Source organism: Gorilla gorilla, chromosome 18 (assembly GCF_029281585.2).
Source record: "Gorilla gorilla gorilla isolate KB3781 chromosome 18, NHGRI_mGorGor1-v2.1_pri, whole genome shotgun sequence".
NCBI classification, from domain to species: domain Eukaryota; kingdom Metazoa; phylum Chordata; class Mammalia; order Primates; family Hominidae; genus Gorilla; species Gorilla gorilla.
Genome location: NC_073242.2, coordinates 31989435 through 32010962, shown reverse-complemented (window position 1 = coordinate 32010962; position 21528 = coordinate 31989435). Strand labels below are relative to the sequence as shown.

Genomic DNA, 21528 nt, shown 5'->3' with positions numbered 1-21528 from the left:
CTCCTGACCTCATGATCCACCTGCCTCAGCCTCCCAAAGTGCTGTACCACAGGCGTGTACCACCGTGCCCGGCCTCTTCTTTTTTTTTTTTTTGAGACGGAGTCTTGCTTTTTCACCCCGACTGGAGTGCAGTGGCACAATCTCGGCTCACTGCAACCTCCGCCTCCCAGGTTCAAGCGATTCTCCTGCCTCAGCCTCCCAAGTAGCTGGGATTACAGGCATGTGCCACGACGCCTGGCTAATTTTTGTATTTTCATTTATTTATTTTTTTAAGACAGAGCCTTGCTCTTGTCGCCCAGGCGGGAGTGCAGTGGAGCGATTTTGGCAAACCGCAACCTCCGCCTCCTGGGTTCAAGCAATTCTCCTGCCTCAGCCTCCTGAGTAGCTGGGATTACAAGCACCTGTCACCACGCCCAGCTAATTTTTGCATTTTTAATAGAGACGGGGTTTCACCGTTTTGGTCAGGCTGGTCTCGAACTCCTGACCTCAGGTGATCCACTCGCCTCGGCCTCGGAAAGTGCTGGGATTACCAGCTTGAGCCACCGTGCCTGGCTTCTTAGTTGCTTTCTATTAAGTTTTGTGCCTTTTTTAAGAGGAGGAAACTGGCTCAGAGGGGTTAAATAACTTGTTCATTGCTTGTATAACAGTGGATTGGGGATTTTACACTGAAATTTGAATCCGGGGCCAGGTGTGGTGGCTCCAGCATGTAATCCCAGCACTTTGGGAGGCCGAGGCGAATCACTTAAGCCCAGGAGTTCAAGACCAGGCTGGGCAACAGAGTGAGACCCAGTCTATAAACGAAAAGAATAAGAAATTTGGGCTGGGCGCGGTGGCTGACGCCTGTAATCCCAGCACTTTGGGAGGCCGAGGCGGGCGGATCATGAGATCAGGAGATCGAGACCATCCTGGCTAACATAGTGAAACCCCGTCTCTACTAAAAATACAAAAAAATAGCTGGGCGTGGTGGCGGGCGCCTGTAGTCCCAGCTACTTGGGAGGCTGAGGCAGGAGAATGGCGTGAACCCAGGAGGCAGAGCGTGCAGCGAGCCAAGATTGCGTCACTGGACTCCAGCCTGGGCAACAGAGCGAGACTCTGTCTCAAAAAAAAAAAAAAAAAGAAAGAAATTTGAACCTGGCTGTGTGTGGTGGCTCACACCTGTAATCCCAGCACTTTGGGCAGCCAAGGCAGGTGGATCACCTGAGGTCAGGAATTCAAGATCAGCCTGACCAACATGGTGAAACCCTGTCTCTACTAAAAAATAAAATAATAATAATTAGGTTTGGTGATGCGCTTGTAGTCCCAGCTACCTGGGAGGCTGAGGCAGGAGAATCGCTTGAACCCAGGAGGCGGGGGTTGCAGTGAGCCGAAATTGTGACACCGCACTCCAGCTTGGGCAACAGAGCGAAATGCTGTCTCAAAAGAAATTTGAACTCAGAAAGTTGTGTCCTCAGGTGTAGTTTTTTTTTTTCTATCAATTACTCTTTCGGGAACTCAGATTATCATAAAATTAAGAGGTCCAGGCCAGGCATGGTGGCTCACGCCTGTAATCTTAGCACTTTGGGAGGCCAAGGTAGGTGGATTACCTGAGATTGGGAGTTCAAAACCAGCCTGGCCAACATGGTGAAACCCCGTCTCTACTAAAAATACAAATTAGCCGGGTGCAGTAGCGTGCACCTGTAATCCCAGCTACTCTGGAGAGGCTGAGGCAGGATAATCCGTTGAACCCGGGAGGCAGAGGTTGCAGTGAGCCCAGATCGTGCCACTGCCCTCCAGCCTGGGCTACAGAGCGAGACTTCGTCTCAAAATAAATAAATAAATAAAAGTCCAAATCTCCCAAACTGGTATATGACGTTCTCTGCTTCTCTAGTCTTTTTTTTTTTGAGACGGAGTCTCGCTCTGTTGCCCAGGATGGAGTGTGGTGGTGCAATCTTGGCTCAGCGCAACCTCCACCTCCTAGATTCAAGCGACTCTTCTGCCTCAGTCTCCCGAGTAGCTGGGACTACAGGCGCGCGCCACCATGCCCAGCTAATTTTTGTATTATTAGTGGGGACGGGGGTTTCACCACATTGGCTAGGCTGGTCTTGAACTCCTGACCTCGTGATCCGCCGGACTTAGCCTCCCAAAGTGCTAGGATTACAGTTGTGAGCCACCGTACCCGGCTGAAACTATTGATCTTTAAACAATCTCTCCAGTCTCTGAGCCTCTGCACATGTTCCCTTTTGGAATGCCCCCTTTGCCATCTTCTACCGACCTTCAATTTTTATTTGCTTTACTTCAGTGTTTGTTTCCCAGAGTTGAATGAGCTAGGCAGACAAATTAATCCAAAGTTTGGAGGGATAATAGTGATTGGTTTTGTTTTAGATGTAGGCAATAAAAGCAAAATATGCAGAAAAGGGAAGGACCAAGTTTTATTTTTATTTTTTGGGACGGAGTCTGGCTCTGTTGCCTAGGCTGGAGTGCAGTGGCACAATCTCGGCTCACCATTACCTCTGCCTCCTGGGTTCAAGCAATTCTCCTGCCTCAGCCTCCCAAGTAGTTGAAACTACAGGTGTGCGCCACTATGCCCGGCTAATTTTTGTATTTTTAGTAGACACAAGGTTTCACTATGTTGTCCAGGCTGGTCTCAAACTCCTGACCTCATGATCCGCCCACCTTGGTCTCCCAAATTGATGGGATTATAGGCGTCAGCCACCGCACCCGGCCTAGGACCAAGTTTTTATACTCCTAGAAGGTTCTAGGTAACTCCGTTCTACCTGAATCACTGCAGAGATTCTCTAGGTCCAGAGAGCTGATGTAGTTACTGTACACCCCAGCCTGGGTCATTGGGGAAAGGCTCAAAGTAATGGCATGGCACGCTCATTCTAGCTTCGTGGAAAGCAACAGCTGCAGAGACACAGTTCTTCACCTGGAGCCTGAGCTCTACAGCTTAACTTCTGTATCTGCATTATCAAGGGGGTAATGGAAACAATTCAAGGTTTTTATGGGATTCCACAGCCCAAAGGAGACTAAGAAGCCCTCTCTAATTCCATCTCCTGTTAAAATGGGAAAACAGGCCAGGCGCAGTCACGCCTATCATCCCAGCACTTTGGGAGGCTGAGGCGGGCGGATTACCTGAGGTCAGGAGTTCGAGACCAGCCTGGCCAACATGGCGAAACCTCGTCTCTACTAAAAATAAAAAATTAGCCGGGTGTGATGGCTTGCGCCTGTAATCCCAGCTACTGTGGAGGCTGAGGCAGGAGAATCACTTGAACCCGGGAGGGGGAGGTTGCAGTGAGCAGAGACCGTGCCATTGCACTCCAGCCTGGGCGACAAGAGCGAAACTGTCTCAAAAAGAAAAAAAAAAAAAGATGGGAAAACAGAAAACTCAATAGTGTAGATTAAGGAGATAAGCATTGGCTGGGCGCGGTGGCTCACGCCTATCATCTCAGCACTATGAGAGGCTGAGGTGGAGGAACCATGTGAGGTCAGGAGTTGGAGACTAGCCTGGCCAATGTGATGAAACTCCACCTCTACTAAAAAACAGAGATTAGCCAGGCGATAGTGGCGTGAGCCTGTAATCCCAGCTACTTGGGAGGCTGAGGCAGGACAATCGCTTGAGCCCAGGAGGCAGAGGTTGCAGTGAGCCAAGATCCTGCCACTGTACTCCAGTCTGGGTGACACAGTGAGATTGTCTCAAAAAAAAAAAAAAAAAAAGAGATATGCGTTGATAATCCTTTCCACCAAGAAACAGTTCAATCTTGGGCAAAAGAGCCTTAGATATAAATTAAAAATAACAGCATCTACTCATATAAAACACCCATTATGTTGCCTGGCTCATGTCACTCAGGAAAAGTGAGCTAGTTAGTGGGTTTTTGTCACAGGGGTCTTCTGCCCCCCTTGAGTTCTGGACCTAAAAGTGCTGAGGCTGAAGCCTCCTAAGACATGAGCAGTTACAACCATACTCCCCAACTGTTAGCCCTATCTTATGCTGTTAGGTGAAGGGGCAGAGCCTGCAGTGGGTGGAAGAAAATGTCACAAGCTCTCAGCCTTTCTTGAAGCCCTGGCCAAGTATAAAACAGAGCAGGAAGGTCCTTTCACCTTTCACTCCTTTTCTGCCCAGAAAAAACAGAGAACAGGGGCTCTTTCTTCTTCTGGGCTCTGCTACCTCCCCAGGCCCTCCCCTGCATTAGACACCACAAGACACGGACGGCCGACTCCCCCTTAAATAGCTGTTTATTTGGCAGTGTGCCGGAAAGGGTGATGGACTTAGCATTCACAGACAACACCACACACCACTGTCACGAGGGAGGAAAGAGCGCGGGCAAGCCAGCCTGGAGCCCCCAGGAGGAGGCCTCCTCTTCAAGAGTGGGAGGGGGCGGGGCCTGGAGTGTTGGGGGCAGCCTGGGAACACCTCCGCTTAATAGGCGTGGTTAGAGACGAAGAGGGACTCACTGGCAGCAGCCCCAGCCTGACCACTCGGAGTGTACTTTCCTTGACAGGCAAGGCTGTTGGCCTAAGCGGGGAGAGGGGTGGAGTGAGAAGGGCTCTTCTCCGAGTCCCATCCACCCAGGCACCCTGCCCACCTCCTGCCTATCCTTACCAGGGCTCGCTTGACATACTCCTCCTGCGCAGCCTTCAGGTTCTCCTTCTTCCCGCCCCAGGCCTTCAGGGCAGAGGCCTGCAGGGCTCGGCCGTAGGAGAAGGTCAGGGCCCAGGGCTTCAGCAGGGGGCACTTGTTAATGGCATTGAGGTTGATGGACGCCTCCTCCTCACTCTGGCCTCCAGACAGGAAGGTGATCCCTGTAGAGCAGGGGTGAGGCGAGAGGGGCTGTGGTCAGAGACCCAGGAAGCTGGCAGGAGCTGGTGGAAGTTGCCATGGAAATCCGTCCAAATGGGCATAGGGTTGTGGGTGGAGCTTATCTACTGCATAGAGATCAAGATGAGAGTGTGGGCCTCACCAGTGACAGCAGGGGGCACTGTGCGGCGCAGCGCTGTGACGGTCGCCATGGCAATCTCCTCATGAGAAAACTTCTGGGTGCAAGCATGGCCTGGGGTGACCATGTTGGGCTTCAGCAAGGTGCCTTCCAGGTAGATGTGGTGGTCACTCAGAGCCTTGTAGACAGCAGCCAGCACCTGGAGCAGAGCAGGCGCACGGTGGGTAGTGGGGTGGAGGAGAGGATAGGGGTTAGCCCCAGGGTCCCCGCCCAGCCACCTTGCACTGGTCAGGCAGGCAGCCATTTACCTTCTCGGTCACATACTGGCAGCGCTTCAAGTCATGGTCCCCATCAGGGAGGATCTCAGGCTCCACGATGGGCACAATGCCATTCTGCAGGGCGAGGGACAGGGTCACTGTGAGGCCTCCTAACCCGGAGTCCCACCTACAGCTCTCCACAGCCACTGGTCAAGACCGTATCTTGATGATGCCAGGGACTCAGGCTTCAAAGCCCTCAGATTACAGGAGACAGGAGCCGCCTCAGATCCACCCACCATCCCTCCTTGGCCCCTCTGCCTCGAACAGCCCTTGAGTGTCCTCCACGGGCCAAAGCTGATGCTTGCTTTGGGGGAGGTAGGCATCATGGCAGGTAATAGGCAAGTTAACAACATTGGAACCAAATGAGGTGGGAGGTGGCCTATTGAGGACCTGCAGGCCCACCTGCTGGCAGATACTGGCATAACGGGCCAGAACATTGGCATTTTCCATGATGGCGAGCGCCGAGGGGGTGTGTTCCCCAATCTTCAGCACACAACGCCACTTGGCGAAGTCAGCTCCATCCTTCTTGTACTGGGCACAGCGCTCAGACAGCCCATCCAACCCTAAGAGAAGAGGGAGGGGTCAGAGCACGGTGGGGAGGGGCATGTGGTTTCCACTCCTCCCAGCACCCAAACCTGCTCTGGTTGGGTTCGTAGGGCAGAGAATCAAACAGTTCTCACCTTGGGTGGTAGTCTCGCCATTTGTCCCTGCCAGGGGGACCACGCCCTTGTCTACCTGTTGGGGTCAGGGTAACAACATTAAGACACAGGAAATGACCTCTAGCACCCTTTCCACTATCGCCCCGGCTGGAGTACAGTGGTGGAATCTCAGCTCACTGAAGCCTCCACTTCCTGGACTCAAGTGATCCTCCCGCCTCAGCCTCCTAGGTAGCTGGGCGTGCCCCTCTTTCCTCTTCTTTAGCCCCAGTCTTCCCCCACATTTACTTAATCCCTTAAGCTGCATCTCAGGGCTGGCAAATATTTTCACTTAGTTACAATTAAAATATTTAGTTACTTAAGCTGGGCATGGTGGCTCACGCCTGTAATCCCAGCACTTTGGGAGGCCGAGGCGGGCAGATCACGAGATCAGGAGATCGAGACCATCCTGGCTAACATGGTGAAACCCAGTCTCTACTAAAAATACAAAAAAAAATTAGCTGGGTGGTGGCGGGCGCCTGTAGTCCCAGCTACTCGGGAGGCTGAGGCAGGAGAATGGCGTGAACCTGGGAGGCGGAACTTGCAGTGAGCCAAGAGATCGCGCCACTGCACTCCAGCCTGGGAGACAGCGAGACTCCATCTCAAAAAAAAAAAAAAAAATTTACTTAAAATGTTTAGTTACTCAAATACTTAGTTACAATTAAATTAAAATATTTTCACTTAGTTCACTTAGTAACAATCCTCTGAGACAGGATACACTGGGATGTTATTTGACAACAGAAATGTTGAGTGAATTGGGTGTCAGACTGGGGCTCTGCCACTTACTCTGAGCAAAACACTTCACTTCCCTGAGCTTCTGAGATTTTCATGTGTAAAGTGGGAATGATACTGTTCTCTCAGAATTGTGAGGATTAAAAATGTCGAGTAAATGCCCTAAGCCTGAAGCAGGCTCCATGCAAGTCTCTAGGCCTCCAATCCAGCATTCATTCCCTGCCTCACTAACCTGGATTTCCTTCCTCCACTTCCATCTCAAACCTCACGTCCTGAGGCCCTGCCCCTTACCTTGATGCCCACAACACCGCCCTTGGATTTGATAACTTGGGGGAAGGGACGCCCATCATCCGACTTCTGGTAGAGTGTCTCATGGAAGAGGATGACACCCCCAATGCAGGGGTTCACGCGGTCGTCAGCTGTCAGCAAGAGCTGGCGGTAGAAGCGCCGGTTCTCCTCGGTGTTCTCGGTGCCAATGGACTGCAGCCGCTTGGCAATGCTCCCTGGGAGTGTCACATGGGAATTAGGGGATCAGCCTGCCACTCCCAACCCTGCACCCTCCACCCATTCTGTCTCCTGCCCGCACCAGTGGACTCATCTGCAGCCAGGATGCCCTTGCCGGGTGCCACGATGCGGTGAGCGATGTCAGACAGCTCCTTCTTCTGTTCCGGGGTCAGTGCTGGATATTGGTAGGGCATGGTGCTGGTAGTAGCAAGTTCCTGGATACAGGAAACAGAGGGGAAGGACTAGTTAGCTAGGGTTTCCCATCATCTCCCGATGAGCAGGGCCCCTCTCCTGGAGGTCAGGGAAATGTTCCCTACCTCCCCTGCCCCACACCCAGGAGGCCCTGGGGCACTTCTGGTCCCCAGCTCTCTCTTACGCCCAACTTCCCTTTGCTAGGCCTGCCCCTGTACCTTTCCTAACTCTGTCTGGTGCTGGGTGTTGCCCAGCTGAGGGTGGAGTTGCCCACTGGCAACTGGGGGAAAGGAAAAGGCCATAGCCATGGACAGGTGGGTCATGTTGAAGCTGGACCCTTCTGGCTTGCGCCTTGCCATGGGGTCACCTTGCCTGAAAACAAAACCGAACCGGAGTATTTTAGAATGTAAAGATCGTGAATCAAGCAGAGGGCCCAACACCCTCGTGGGAAAGGGCCCAGATATGGGAAAGGTCTGTGCTTCAAGCCACACAGCAACCCCGGAGCCAGATCTGAGATTAGAACCCAGCTCTTCTGACTGCCACTGGGGTGTTCCTTCCAATCCACTCAAGATCCCAGGGCTGGCCCGGGCTCCAAGGCTTCAAGGACATCCCAAGGTCAGGCTTTTCCCCACAAGGGAGGGGGCGGGTGGTAGGAAAGGGGCATTAGGAAAAATATAAGAGAGCAAGGAGAAGCCCAGGAAAGGGCGGCGGAACAAGCCCTAGCCCGAGGCGAGGAAAGCGGTAAGCTTTGCCGTCGTCACTGTCCCTACGGGGCAAGAACGTGGAGGAGCAAGCGCCTTCCCCTGAAAAATGCTCCCGTCGCTTCGCATGGCTGCAGCTGTTCCGGGCTCAGAATCAAGGTCGCCCGATAAGGAGAGACAGGGAAAGTGTTAATGGGGCATCAAGCACCGCGGAGGGGTTTCCCTCCTCGCGAAGGGCGCCCCGTTTCCCAGGGCAGAAACCAAGCTCCCACTTGCGAGAACCCTGGGGCTGTACATGGGCCGGCCCCCACCCCCCTCACTGCCTCTTAGGATCCCCGCCAGGGCTAAGGGGCCCTAATCCTTTGCCACGGAGTCCCTGCAAGTAAAGGGGGGGAATGGTCCTTCATCTCGTCCGGCTTCCTCCCCCGCCATGACTCAGCGCGCGCAGCCGCTGCATTGCGCAGTTAGAGGACCTCAGGCTGGAGGGGCCGGGGAGCCTGTGTGTGTCTGGTAGCGGGGAGACGCTGGCATGGGGTGGGGGAGGTCTCCACGCGGACGCCCAACGCGCCACTGCCCCCAAGATCCCTCTCCACGGTCCCTGGTCCCCGCACGTGAAGAGGGGCGCTCACCTGGCACAGGAGAGGGGCGGGTGTGCAGGGTGCGGCGGGCTGGCGAGTGGATTCAAGGAGAGAACGCGGAACTCGTCACCAGGACCCCTTCTGCGGCGCGTTCCGAGAGGAACGCAGCCGATTTGGCCTCGGAAGGGGCGGCGCAGGGGGCGGGCAGGCGGAAGGCGGCGCCCGGCCTTTTAAAGGCACCACTCCGCCCTCCGCCGAGCTTTTTCCTTTACGAGGAGTGGGCGGCGTCCAATGGCAGGCGACGGACTGGGCTACGGGCCGCCCCCGAGAGGCGCAGCCCAGAGGCCGCGCTAGGAAGGGGCGGGCGCCGAGAACACGATCCCTCCCCACCCCCCTCGGACGTGACTCGGACCACATCCCGCGGGTCGCTAGGGCCCTCCCTTCTGCTCCTTTCCCCCAGCCTGGCGCGCTCTGGGGCGCCGTGACTCAGCCAGAATGTTGGCAATGGAGGAGGGCGGAACGGGGAAGTGGAGGACGCGGATGGAAAAGTCGGAAACGAAGGAGGCTGAGTTTCGCCTCCCAGGCCCAGCGCACGCGGCCGGGGGCCGCCCCAGCTTCCGGCCTTCGCGGCTGCAGCGCGTGTCACCATAGGGGCCACATCGCGCAGTCGTGCGTTAGCCTGCCTCGCCCGCGGGCTGAATCGGCGCGGAGCCGACACCCTGTCACTGGCCCAGGCGTAAGGGAGGCGGAGGAAAGGGCATCGAGAGGACACGCAGGGAGCGCGAGAAGGCGGCGGAACTAGCGGCGCGCGGAGGCGACTCCCCATCCGAGTTCCAGGCTGGCAGGCCGGGCTGGGTCGCGCATGCGTGCGCGCTCTCCGCCAGGCCGCCGCAGCCAGGCTGGTAGTCCTCTGCGCCACAGAATGCGCGGCTATGCACCGGCCGCTGCTCGGCCTCTGGCATGCGGGGTCACAGTTCCTGCCAAACGTCTTCCTTGAGCCTGACTTCCTTCTCCAAAAGTAAATCCGTCCCCGAACTGATCTGCCTCCCAGATGCTGAGCCCCCTGCTCCTATCGTCCAAATCTCCCCTCCTCACCCGGACCCCATCTGGACCCTGTTGGCCCAACCCCATCCCCACCCCGGCCCGGTCCTGCAAGGGGCCCACCTGCGGCGAGGCTGAAGGAGCCGGCAGAGCCTGGTCAGCAGCGAGTGAGCTAGGGGTTCCCGGGCTGGTTATAAGGCAGCTCCTGCCCGCCCCACATGTGTCCCCGATCTTCTCTAATGACCCCTGCCCTTTTCCCGCCACGGATCCTCTGGCAGGGACCTATATTTAGGGAAACCTGAAGCCCCTGACATTCACACTAGCGTGGGGCCCGGCATGGGGGAAGGGGGAGGAAGACTTGGGTCGGCCCTATTGATGGGGAGGGAGCCCCTGCCCACTCACCGGTGCTTCAGAGGAAATTCTTCCTTGGAAATCCAGACGGAGGCCCTTGGTTGTCAAGAGAAATAAATCTTTGGCCAGGGACCTGTGGGAAGGAAAGGGGTGAGGGGACTCGGATCACGTGGCCTCCCTGCCACCCTCCCTGGCTCCTTCTCTAATCTCCCTCCTCCCTTGACTCCCTGCGGTGATGGTGGCTGTTCTGGTTCTCTGGAGCCCTGGTTTTTTTTAAGAAGGAGAGTAGATACTGGCACTACACTCAGCTCCTAAAATAACGGAGAGTCCGTGGACGGAGTGTGGTTGAGGCACCCCTGCGTACCCGGTACTCAAGGGCCAGACTCCTATAACACTTATGTGTGGTGAGCAGCGCCACCCCCCTGCCCAACTTCAAATAGAATCGTTGACGTGTGGAGGGGAAGGGAAGCCAGGGCACCTGCCCGAGCACTAGCCCTTCTCTTTTCTGGCCCTCCAGAGGAGCTGCCGTCCAGCTGGCCAAGAGTCCTGCCCTGCAGGGAGCCAGGCCCTGCGCTGCCACTTCCAGTTCCCAGGCCTGGGTGCTCGGCAGGCCATCTGTGGTTCCAGTGGTGTGGGGAAAGGCTCTTCAGGGAGGAGGGCACATGGGCCCTGGGGGCTGGCCGCTCCCCAGAGGGCAGGGGCCCTGGGTCCTCATCGGAGCTTGATCTCGAAGCAGAGACAGTTGAGGCTCTGGCAGTCGGGGAGCTGGCACGTACAGGCACAGTCGCAGAGTGGGCAGCAGCGAGGGCAGCGAGGTGCCCAGTCCTGAGGGAGGAGAGAGAGGGTTGAGGGAGGTGGGATGGGGCCACGTCTGTTGCTCTCTAAGGGGAGAAGGGAACAGAGAGGCCTGGGAAATCTCACTTGCCCAGTGGAACAGAGGGTACTGTCCATCATTCCCAGGAACAGTGCAATTCCCTGTGCTGTTGAAAAATCAGCAGTGAGTCCTTGTTCTGAACAACTGAGTTCAGGAGCTAGAAGCAATGATTCAGGGTTCTCTCCTTCCCATTTTATGGGTGAGGAGACTGAGGACCAGAGAGCAACTGGCCCTGGGTCCCATGCTAGAATTTGGGCCTCCCGGTGTCAAGCTCAGAAGATGGTTCTGCTACAGTCCCGGGGTCTGTGCAGTTGAGGCAGTAGACAGAGAAAGCACACACATTTTTCTGTCCATCATGAAAATGACTTGTGGGCTTTATGGACTTCTTCAGCGTGAGACCAAAACAGACCGCATTCATGAATGATTTTAAAAATCTTTACAGGTATCTTTGAAAATGGCAATTTACATATTTTTAATTTTTTTTCTTTTTTGAGACAGGGTCTCACTCTGTTGCCCAGGGTGGAGTGCAATGGTGCGATCTTGGCTCACTGCAACCTCCACCTTCTGGGTTCAAGTAGTTCTGCCTCAGCCTTCTGAGTAGCTGAACTACAGGCGTGAGCCACCACACCCAGCTAATTTTTGTATTTGTAGTAGAGATGGGGGTTTCACCATGTTGGTCAGGCTGGTCTCGAACTCCTGGCCTCAGGTGATCCACCTGCCTCAGCCTCCCAAAGTGCTAAGATTAAAGGAGTGAGCAACTGTGCCCGGCCATTTTTTTTTTCCCCCGAGATGGAGTTTCACTCTTGTTGCCCAGGCTGGAGCACAATGGCGTGATCTCCACTCACTGCAACTTCCACCTCTGGATTCAAGCGGTTCTCCTGCCTCAGCCTCCCAAGTAGGTGGGATTACAGGCATGTGCCACCACACTTGGCTAATTTTGTATTTTTAGTAGAGACGGGGTTTCGCTATGTTGACCAGGCTGGTCTTGAATTCCTGACCTCAGGTATCTGCCCGCCTTGGCCTCCCAAAGTGCTGGGATTACAGGCATGAACCACCGTGCTCGGCTCATTTTTTGTACTTTTTTTTTTTTTTTTTTTTGAGACGGGGTCTCGCTCTGTTGCCAGGCTGGAGTGCAATGGCGCGGTCTCGGCTCACTGCAACCTCCGCCTCCTGGGTTCAAGCGATTCTCCTGCCTCAGCCTCCCAAGTAGCTGGGATTACAGACACGTGCCACCACGCCTGGCTAATTCATTTTTTGTATTTTTTTGTAGAGACAGGGTTTCATCATGTTGCCCAGGCTAGTCTCAAACTCCTGGGCTAAACCCACCTTGGTCTCCCAAAGCGCTGGGATTACAGGCATGCGCCACTGCGCCCAATCAATTTTAATGTTTTCAAAAGAATTAGATCTATTTGTTTGTTTGTTTTTTCAGACGGAGTCTTGCTCTGTCGCCCAGGCTGGAGTGCAATGGCGGGATCTCAGCTTGGGGCAACCTCTGCCTCCCGGGTTCAAGTGATTCTCCTGTCTCAGCCTCCTGAGTAGCTGGGATTACAGGCGCCCGCCACTACGCCCAGCTAATGTTTGTATTTTTAGTAGAGACAGGGTTTCACCATGTTAGTCAGGCTGGTCTCGAACTCCTGACCTCAGGTGATCCGCCCACCTCGGCCTCCCAAAGTGCTGGGATTACAGGTGTGAGCCACCGTGCCCAGCCTTATATTTTTTAATTACCAGAATCCTGAGTAATGGGCTTCTTTACAAAAGAGAAAATGGATGGTTGGACATGGTGGCTCATGCCTGTAATCCCAACAACTTGGGAGGCCAAGGTGGGCGGATCACTTAAGGTCAGGAATTCAGGACCAGCTGGGCCAACATGGCGAAACCTCTTCTCTACTAAAAACACAAAAATTAGCTGGGCGTGGTGGCGTGCACCTGTAATCCTAGCTACTCAGAAGCCTGAAGCAGGAGAATCGCTTGAGCCTGGGAGGCAGAGGTTGCAGTAAGCCGAGATCGACCCACTGCACTCCAGCCTGGGCAACAGAACAAGACTCTGCCTCAAAAAAAAAAAAAAAAAAAAAAGGAAATGGAGGCATAGACAGAGAGGCAAGTGATGGGAATGGAGCTGGGATGTACAGTCCTGCCTGCAATCCCTCTTGAGCCCTCTGCCTCCCAGTGCCAGGAGCATCAGCCTCTCTCTGGGTCTGCCAGGGCAGGGGCAGCTCATCCCATATTCTCCACTGAGCTAGCACTGGACTCATGCTCAGCAGGTGTCTGAGATATAAATGAATGCTGAATGAATGGATGAATCTAAGCATATCATTTGCCTTCTTTAGGCAAAGAAGAAAGAAGAGGGCTTCTCAGCTCCTGGAGGAAACAATGTCTGTCTCTTGGGGGAATAGGAGCAGCGTGTCCTTAGAGGCAAGAAGGGAGAACTGGTCTATCCAGTGCACTGCTGTCCTCCCCTGGGACAGGGATGACCCGCAACTGCCTTAGGCATGGGCTGGAGTCAGGCCAAATGGCTGAAGTGGCCCAGGATGGCTGTGTGACAGAAGATTGGCTCCTTGAGGCCAGAAGCAGAGGTAGTGACAGTCACAGTTGTACAGTTCAATCAGAAACTTGGCCAAGCCAGGAATAGGGGAATGACCTTTCCAACAGCTGAGGTTTCGGGGTGTGGTGTCAGATGGCTGGTGAGATCAGATATCACTAGGGGCTGCAGTGAGGGGAGGGGACCTGCCACCTGCAGGGACAGGGGTCTGAATTGGGCTGTGCTACTGTCAACAGAACTGCCTCCTTGGGGGAGGCTAGAACCGTCATGGTGGAAGGGGGAGAGAGAAGTGATTTTCTTGTGTTTGATGAGGGTGTGATTTGGGGTGTCTCTAGGGAGTCTCAGTCTGGGGATGAAATCACTTCTGCGGGCTTTTGAAGGACCACACCATCATTCTGTGCACAGAACCCATGGCTGAGAGAGGCTCTGCTGCCATTACCTCAGAAAAGAGGGTATTAAAAGCATTTCTTGGCTCTCTCACTTGGAAGGGTTTAGATCTTGTCATTAATAACTGGCTAATGGATTTCTCAACTGTTACAAGCAGCCATGTGGCTTCTGGAAGGAATCTGCTGTTTAAGTACATTAAACAAGGACTCCGCAAGACTGTTAACCCTTGTGTCTCTCCTGGCTCTCAGGAGAGTTTTTCACTTGAATTTTTCCTGTTATCTCTGTGAGAGCCAGCCATCATCGTATAGATGGTTAAAGCTCAGGCCCTAGAGTCAGTAAGGCCTGGGTTTGAACCTCAGCTTGGCTAATTAATTTTTTAGCCTCAGTTTCCTCATTTATAGGAATATAACACCTAAGGCCAGGTGTGGTGGCTCACACCTGTAATCCCAGCACTTTGGGAGGCCAAGGCGGGTGCACCATCTGAGATCAGGAGTTCAAGACTAGCCTGGCCAACATGGTGAGACATCATCTCTATTAAAAATACGAAAATTAGCTGGGCGTGGTGGCGCACACCTGTGGTCCCAGCTACTTGGGAGGCTGAGGTGGGAGACTTGCTTAAACCCAGGAGGTGGAGATTGCAGTGAGCCGAGATTGTTTTACTGCACTCTAGCCTGGGCAACAGAGTGAGACTCCATCTCAAAAGAATAAAATAAAATAAAATGAAAAAATATAACACCTCGTTCATAAGGCCATTGTGGGGAATCGGTGGAAGGAACTAAGCACGATGCCTGGTAAGTAGTGAGTGCTGGACGAAAGAGAGCTGTTCTTGGCCGGGCACAGCGACTCACGCCTGTATGTAATCACAGCACTTTGGGAGGCCAAGGCAGGTGGATCACCTGAGGTCAGGAATTCAAGACCAGCCTGGCCAACATGGTGAAAACCTGTCTCTACTAAAAATACAAACTTTAGCCGGGCATGGTGGCAGGTGCCTGTAATCTCAGCTACTTGGGAGGCTGAGTCAGGAGAATCACTTGAACCTGGGAGACGGAGGTTGCAGTGAGCCGAGATTACACCACCGCATTCCAGCCTGGGCAACAGAGGGAGCACTGCACTCCAGCCTGGGTGACAAGGGAGACCCTGTCTGGGGAAAAAAAAAAAAAGAAAGAGAGATATTATTATTATTATTATTATTTTTTGAGACGGAATCTTGCTCTGTCTCCCAGGCTGGAGTGCAGTGGCACGATCTCGGCTCACTGCAAGGTCCGCCTCCCGGGTTTTACACCATTCTCCTGCCTCAGCCTCCCGAGTAGCTGGGACTACAGGCGCCCGCCACCACGCCCAGCTAATTTTTTTTGTATTTTAGTAGAGACGGGGTTTTACCGCGTTAGCCAGGATGGTCTCGAACTCCTGACCTTGTGATCTGCCCGCCTTGGCCTCCCAAAGTGCTGGGATTACAGGCATGAGCCACCGCACCCGGCCTGAAAGAGAGCTATTCTTATCATAGCTTCTTCCCTCAGCAGTGGTTCTTAACCTGGTGTGCATCAGAATCATATGAGAACTTGTAAAAGATTCACAAACTCTAGCCCCAGCCCAGACCTCAGTGTGGGGCCTAGATGCCTGGCTTTCCTTTTAAGTCCTATACCTGCTTCTGATCGCATGCAGGGCTGAGCAACCGCTGCTCCATAGCACGTCATTTCTCACCCTCTGTTGTAATGGCCTGGTTATTTCTCTCTCTCCATCACCAGAATGGAAGCCCTGCGAGGCTGGGGACCTTCTCCATCTTGTTTCTGCTGAGTCCCCAAGGCCCTAGACAGTGCCTCAACAGTAACTCCATAAATCTTTAGTGAGTGAGTCAATGAATGAATGAATGAATGAGAACCTTGCAACATGCACATGAAAGAAGCAGAGCAGGCCAGGCGTGGTGGCTCACGCCTGTAATCCCAGCACTTTGGGAGGCCAAGGCGGGCGGATCACGAGGTCAGGATATCAAGACCATCCTGGCTAACACAAAACCCCGTCTCTACTAAAAATACAAAAAAATTAGCCAGGTGTGGTGGTGGGCACCTGTAATCCCAGCTACTCGGGAGGCTGAGGCAGGAGAATCGCTTGAACCCGAGAGGCGGAGGTTGAAGCGAGCCAAGATTGCACCACTGCACTCCAGCATGGGTGACAGAACAAGACTCCGTCTCAAAAAAGAAAAAAGAAAAAAGAAAAAAAAAAAAGCAGAGCAGGCGAGCAGGCATGTTTCTCCCTCAGTAAGGAAGAGAAACCTGGGTTTCTATTCCAGCTGATCCAGCCATATAACCTCCAAGTCACTCCAACCTCCGTAAGCCTCAGTGTCTACAGCTGCCAAGTGGCAAGACATTTGTAACCTTCTGGGCTGTTATTACAAGGAAACTGAAGAGGGAGGGACTTAAATGTACTTTGTGGAAAGACAGCTCAAGGACAGAAAGAACCTGCCCTGCCCTCCACCCTGTTAAATCCCTTCCTAGCTCCAGCAGAAACCAGAGAGGATCAGGGCCTGATGTCTTCAGGTTTGAAAGTTCTTGCAGCCCTCTGTGGGGAAGGTGGGAAGGCCCAGTCTATCCTTACAATGCACCTCACCCATCCTCTCTCCCAAGGAGGTGATGAGTCCCTGGCTATTCACTTCAAATAGACAGAAGGGGTAGGGGGCGGCATCCCCAGGACAGGGGGCCAGAAATCATTTTCTAATGGAGCATCTCCTCTAAGGCAGGAGGTTTTTTTGCTTTGGTTTTTTTTTTTTTTTTTGAGACAGAGTCTTACTCTGTCACCCAGGCTGGAGTGCAGTGGCATGATCTCAGCTCACTGCAACCTCTACCTCCCAGGTTCAAGTGATTCTCCTGCTTCAGCCTTTCCAGTAGCTGGGATTACAGGCGAGTGCCACCACGCCAAGACAGGAGTTTTCAGAACCCAAGGTCTCCTCCTTTTGCCCTTCTGCCCCTCAGCCCCAAACCTGAGACCCCTCCGCTGACTGCCCCTGGCAAACCAGAAGGTGATTATCTGAAAAAGCGCTCCTTGCCCCACAATTTACTTCAAAACTGAAAACATGCCAGGGATTAGCACCAATCACCATATGCCCAAGTTATTAATTTGCTTTTATCCTCCCCTTCCATCCTAGGGAAGGAAGGTCACCACTCCAAGGGCAGGCGCTTTGCTGTCTGAATTGCTGAGCTCAAAATAATCATTCCTCAGGAAGGTGGTCGATTACATTTAACATCTTTAAACCCACAAATAGAAACAGGCTTGTCTTCTCCAAGCCAGGCTTCTCCCCTGAGGATTCTACCTCAGCTAACGCTGTGGAGCTATTTGTGATGCAAGGCTCTCCTGCGTAACACTCTGGAGAAGCCACTAAACTTCCCTAAGCCAGCTTACTCCCCACTGCAGGAGGAGGACAGTAACCCTTATGTGTCTACACATACAGGCATGGATAGGTGGCGAAGTGTGATGTCAGGTTAAAAAGGGCAAGTAGAGGCTGAGCCCGGTGGCTCACATCTGTAATTCCAGCACTTTAGGAGGCCGAGGCAGGCAGATCACCTGAGGTCGGGAGTTCGAGACCACCCTGACCAACATGGAGAAACCCTGTCTCTACTAAAAATACAAAATTAGCCCAGTGTGGTGGCGCATCCCTGTAATCCCAGCTACTTGGGAGGCTGAGGCAGCAGAATAGCTTGAACCCAGTAGGCAGAGATTGCGGTGAGCCGAGATTGCACCATTGCACTCCAGCCTGGGTGACAAGAGCAAGACTCGTCTCAAAAAAAAAAAAAAAAAGGGGGCAAGTAGAGGCTGGGCATGGTGGCTCACGCCTGTAATCCCAGCACTTTGGGAGGCTGAGGATGGCAGATCGCTTGAGCCCAGGAGTTCAACACCAGCCTGGGCAACAACATGAAACCCCATCTGTGCGAAAGATATAAACATTAGCTGGGTGTGGTGGCATGCACCTATAGTCTCAGCTACTCAGGAGGCTGAGGTGGGAGGATTGCTTCAGTCCAGGAGGTAGAGGCTGCAGTGAGCTATGATTGCACTGCCAGACTCCAGCCTGGGTAACAGAGCAAGATCGTGTCTCAAAAAAGGCGGGGGATAGGGGGACAGTAGCAGGTATGATGAAATAACCTACATGATACCACCCCATTTTTGCCAAATAATGGTAAAATACAGCAGTGATAGTACTGTATTAGTATATGACAGATACATGTAAAACACAGCAACTTTGGGATAGAGAGCGGGTTTGTAAAGTGATTGGTACTTTCCATGTATTTCTATATGTATACTTTGTAAATAATACTTTTTGTAATCAGAAAAAACATATAGGTTTTAAAAAATACCCAGCTCTGGATCACCTGAGGTCAGGAGTTCGAGACCAGCCTGGCCAACATGGTGAAACCCCGTCTCTACTAGGTGGCACACGCCTGTATTCCTACTACTCAGGAGGCTGAGGCAGGAGAATTGCTTGAACCCAGGAGGTGGACATTGCAGTGAGCTGAGATTACACCACTGTACTCTAGCCTAGGCGACAGAGCGAGACTCCATCTCAAAAAAAAAAACCATGGCTAGGCCATGGTGGCTCACGCCTGTAATCCCAGCACTTTGGGCAGCCAAGGCGGGTGGATCATTTGAGGTCAGGAGTTCGAGACCAGCCTGGCCAACATGATGAAACCCCGTCTTTACTAAAAATATAAAAATTAGCCGTATGGTAGTTGTGTGAGCCTATAATCCCAGCTATTCAGGAGGCTGAGGCAGGAGAATCACCTGAGCCTGGGAGGTGGAGGTTGCAGTGAGCCTAGATCGCACCACTGCACTCCAGCCTGGGCGAGAGAGTGAAACCCTGTCTCAAACAACAACAAAAAGCAAAGAAGAGGGGAGGGGAGGAGACGGGAGGACCCAGCTCTGGAGGGAGGAAAGAAAAAAAAAAAAACAACTTAGTTCTCAGTTCTCAGGGTTGTTGGGAAAAACAAAGGTCCGTAAAGAGGCCCTATACCTAGAACACAGTTCATTCGGTGAACGGAAAGGAGCTGTGTGAGCTGTTTTTTCATTTAGCTCACTTTCATTTAGCTCACTTTCATTTAGCTCACTTTCATTTAGCTCACTTTCATTTAGAAGTGCTGGCTATGTGCTCTACATGTTACCCACATCACCTTTCTCCAGCTGGCACCCTATTTTATTTTCTTCAAGTAGCTTTCATCACCAGACATTATCTGATAGGTTGTTTTTACCTGGCTGCACATGATTCACGCCCTGGAACCGTGCCTGGCATTGAGAAGGTGCTCAGTAATAAATGTTGTTGAGCAAAAAAATGAATGCACCGATCATACCTAGATCAGGGCTCAGTGGGGCAGGGGGTAGGAATGGAACTCACAGCTCTGGTGGGCTGGGGGCAGCAGGCATCCAGGAAGTGGGCCGGGCTAGGCAGAGGAAAGTTGCAGGCTTCTGCACAGGTCCAGCAGCAGTCTGGGGGCCCGGAGGAAACTTGCTTCCTGCAGGGGGAGCTACCGTCCGCGCAGCAGCCCTGGGCCTAGGTCACAGGGTTCAGGATGTGGAATAGGCAGCAGGTAGTGACAGCCAAGGCAGCTTTCCCGAGGGGGAAGGAAAAGGTTTGGCTGGGGACAGGAGAGGAGGGACCCCCTGGTACCACAAAACGGATAGATGCAAGGGCTAAATGTCAAGTGTCTCAGGGTAAGAGCCTGCAGATGAAGGGACAGGTTACCGGGATTCCTCTTCCCCAGAGCCCACCCTTTATCCCCAACCAGACCCCTCACCAGCAGGCAGTGCCTAGTCAGCAGGACTAGACCCAGCAGCAACAAATAGATGCCCACAGCGATGAAGACGATGGCAGGGATGGGGAGCAGCAGGGGAGGGCTGCTGACAGGAGCTGGGGTTGGATTCCACGGGCTAGAGGAGGCCTGGACGAGTACAGGAGGAAGGGGTGACAGGGAGGTGGAGAGGGGCTGCAGGAACACGGGAATGCCATGAGGGACGAGGAGGTGGCTGGGAGAGGAATGGCCACCAGATGGTGGGGAGAGCGTCAACAGGGCTACACCCTGACTCATTATCTTGTGCCCCGAGCCTGCCTTTTTCCCTATCATTCCCAGTTCAGCAACATCAAGCACTTCAGCATTCTAGAGTCTTCTAGGGCTTACTGATTTTCCTTCTGGAATGCCTCTCCAAAGAGATCTCTTGTCTCTGACTCCCTTGCCACTCCTTTACCATCCCTCAGCCCACATTACCGGCTCCTGACATCCAACCTACAATTTTGCCCCTTTCCACACCAGATGTCCTTGTGTATCCCTCCCTCCCTTACAATCCATCAATGGCTCCCAGTAACTCACTTAAAACTTTTTCTATTATTTATTTTATTATTATTATTCTTATTGAGACGGAGTATCACTGTCACCCAGGCTGGAGCAGTGGGGCAAGCTTGGTTCATGCAACCTCTGCCACCCGGGTTCAAGCGATTCTCCTACTTCAGCCTCCCTAGTAGCTGGGATTACAGGTGCGCGCCACCATGCCCAGCTAATGTTTGTATTTTTAGTACAGACGGGGTTTTGCCATGTTGGCCAGGCTGGTCTTGAACTCCTGATCTCAGGTGATCCGCCCGCCTCGGCCTCCCAAAGTGCTGGGATTCCAGGCATGAGCCACCGCACCTGGCCAATTTTTTTAGAGACAGTGTCTCACTCTGTCACCCAGGCTGGAGTGCAGCGGCATGATCATGGCTCGCTGCAGCCTCGAGCTCCTGGGCTTAAACGATCCTCCCACCTCAGCCTCCTCAGTAGCTGGAATTACAGGCGACAGCCACCACGCCTGGCACTTAAAACTTATGTCAGTGACAAAATTCCCAATTTAGCCCTGCCTACCTCTCTCCCTCCCCCTCTTCCAAACACACGACAGCCCTAGCAGTTCCCCAAATGCTGTAGCCTCCCTCTCACCCCCAGGCTGTTTCCTCTGCCGGAAATGCCTTTTCACGTGGATTACTTGGTCAACTCCTTATCTTGCCAGGAATACCAGAAATGTGCCCTCCCGTGGGAAGTCCATTCCTGGACTCTTCCTGACAGCTCTCGTCCTGAGCTGGCAGGTTGTAGTCTCTGTTGGGTAGAAGCCCCCTCCCCAGTCCGTGCTGGAAGACAGGCCCATTCGGGGTTAGGAGAGGGCGCTGAGGGGGCCCAGAGAGGGGAAGGGGCCCGGACTTACGTCCATGGGGAAGGGCAGAGCCAGTCAGTCCGGGAGCTGCAGAAGGAAGGTTCTGGGTTTCAGAGGCTGAGAGGCACCGTTAGACCGGGGTGCCCACCGTCCTTCCCTTTCCTGTTTGGGGAAACTGAGGCCATGGCTGGGCCGGAGGGTGGAATTCGGGAAGGGTAATTGGGGGCGGGGGATCCGAGGCGGCGCCTTCCTCGCAGGCTCCAGCGCGCCCCAGGCCACTCCCCTCCTCAGTCCCCACACGCCGGGCTTCCCCAGTCGGTCAGCACCCATCACCTGCACCCTCGGGCCGCGGGCAATTCACGGATTCCGCGCCAAGCTAGGTCCAATCGGCCGAGGGACCGGCCCCGCCCAGAAGCCGTTCGCGGCATCCCGCTGTTGCCATGGTGACCAGAGCGGTGTTTGTACGGCGGCTGCCGAGGCCCAAACTCCCTCTTCCCGCCTCGCGCCTCCCGCTTCCCGCCTAAGCTTCAGCTGTTACCGGCCCTGCGCCGC

The 21528-nt window shown here is 53.6% G+C and overlaps 2 protein-coding genes across 6 annotated transcripts; both read right to left on the bottom strand.

Moving 5' to 3' along the window:
• Positions 1–4194: 4194 nt before the first annotated feature.
• ALDOA (aldolase, fructose-bisphosphate A) lies at positions 4195–21434 on the bottom strand. 3 transcript variants are annotated; one of them, XM_031007137.3, is made up of 11 exons: positions 21310–21434; positions 21028–21063; positions 10076–10157; positions 7244–7376; positions 6949–7160; positions 5911–5965; positions 5633–5793; positions 5222–5305; positions 4938–5112; positions 4580–4779; positions 4195–4492 (listed from the first exon to the last, which is right to left on the bottom strand). In XM_031007137.3, exons 1-11 carry the CDS (start codon positions 21402–21404, stop codon positions 4397–4399), a joined length of 1329 nt encoding a protein of 442 aa, XP_030862997.3. In that variant the 5' UTR covers positions 21405–21434; the 3' UTR covers positions 4195–4396. The 3 variants fall into 3 exon arrangements, with proteins under 3 accessions (XP_030862997.3, XP_004057522.3, XP_055221754.1); XM_004057474.5 differs by lacking the exons at positions 10076–10157; positions 21028–21063; positions 21310–21434 and adding an exon at positions 8684–8826; XM_055365779.1 differs by lacking the exons at positions 10076–10157; positions 21028–21063; positions 21310–21434 and adding an exon at positions 7572–8451.
• LOC115933356 (keratin-associated protein 10-2) lies at positions 10629–21409 on the bottom strand. Of its 3 annotated transcripts, XM_031007139.3 has the most exons (5): positions 21310–21406; positions 21028–21063; positions 19599–19742; positions 19199–19354; positions 10629–10849 (listed from the first exon to the last, which is right to left on the bottom strand). In XM_031007139.3, exons 2-5 carry the CDS (start codon positions 21031–21033, stop codon positions 10736–10738), a joined length of 420 nt encoding a protein of 139 aa, XP_030862999.1. In that variant the 5' UTR covers positions 21034–21063; positions 21310–21406; the 3' UTR covers positions 10629–10735. The 3 variants fall into 3 exon arrangements, with proteins under 3 accessions (XP_030862999.1, XP_055221758.1, XP_030862998.1); XM_055365783.2 differs by lacking the exon at positions 19599–19742 and having other exon boundaries at positions 21310–21409; XM_031007138.3 differs by lacking the exons at positions 21028–21063; positions 21310–21406 and having other exon boundaries at positions 19599–21020.
• Positions 21435–21528: the final 94 nt, after the last annotated feature.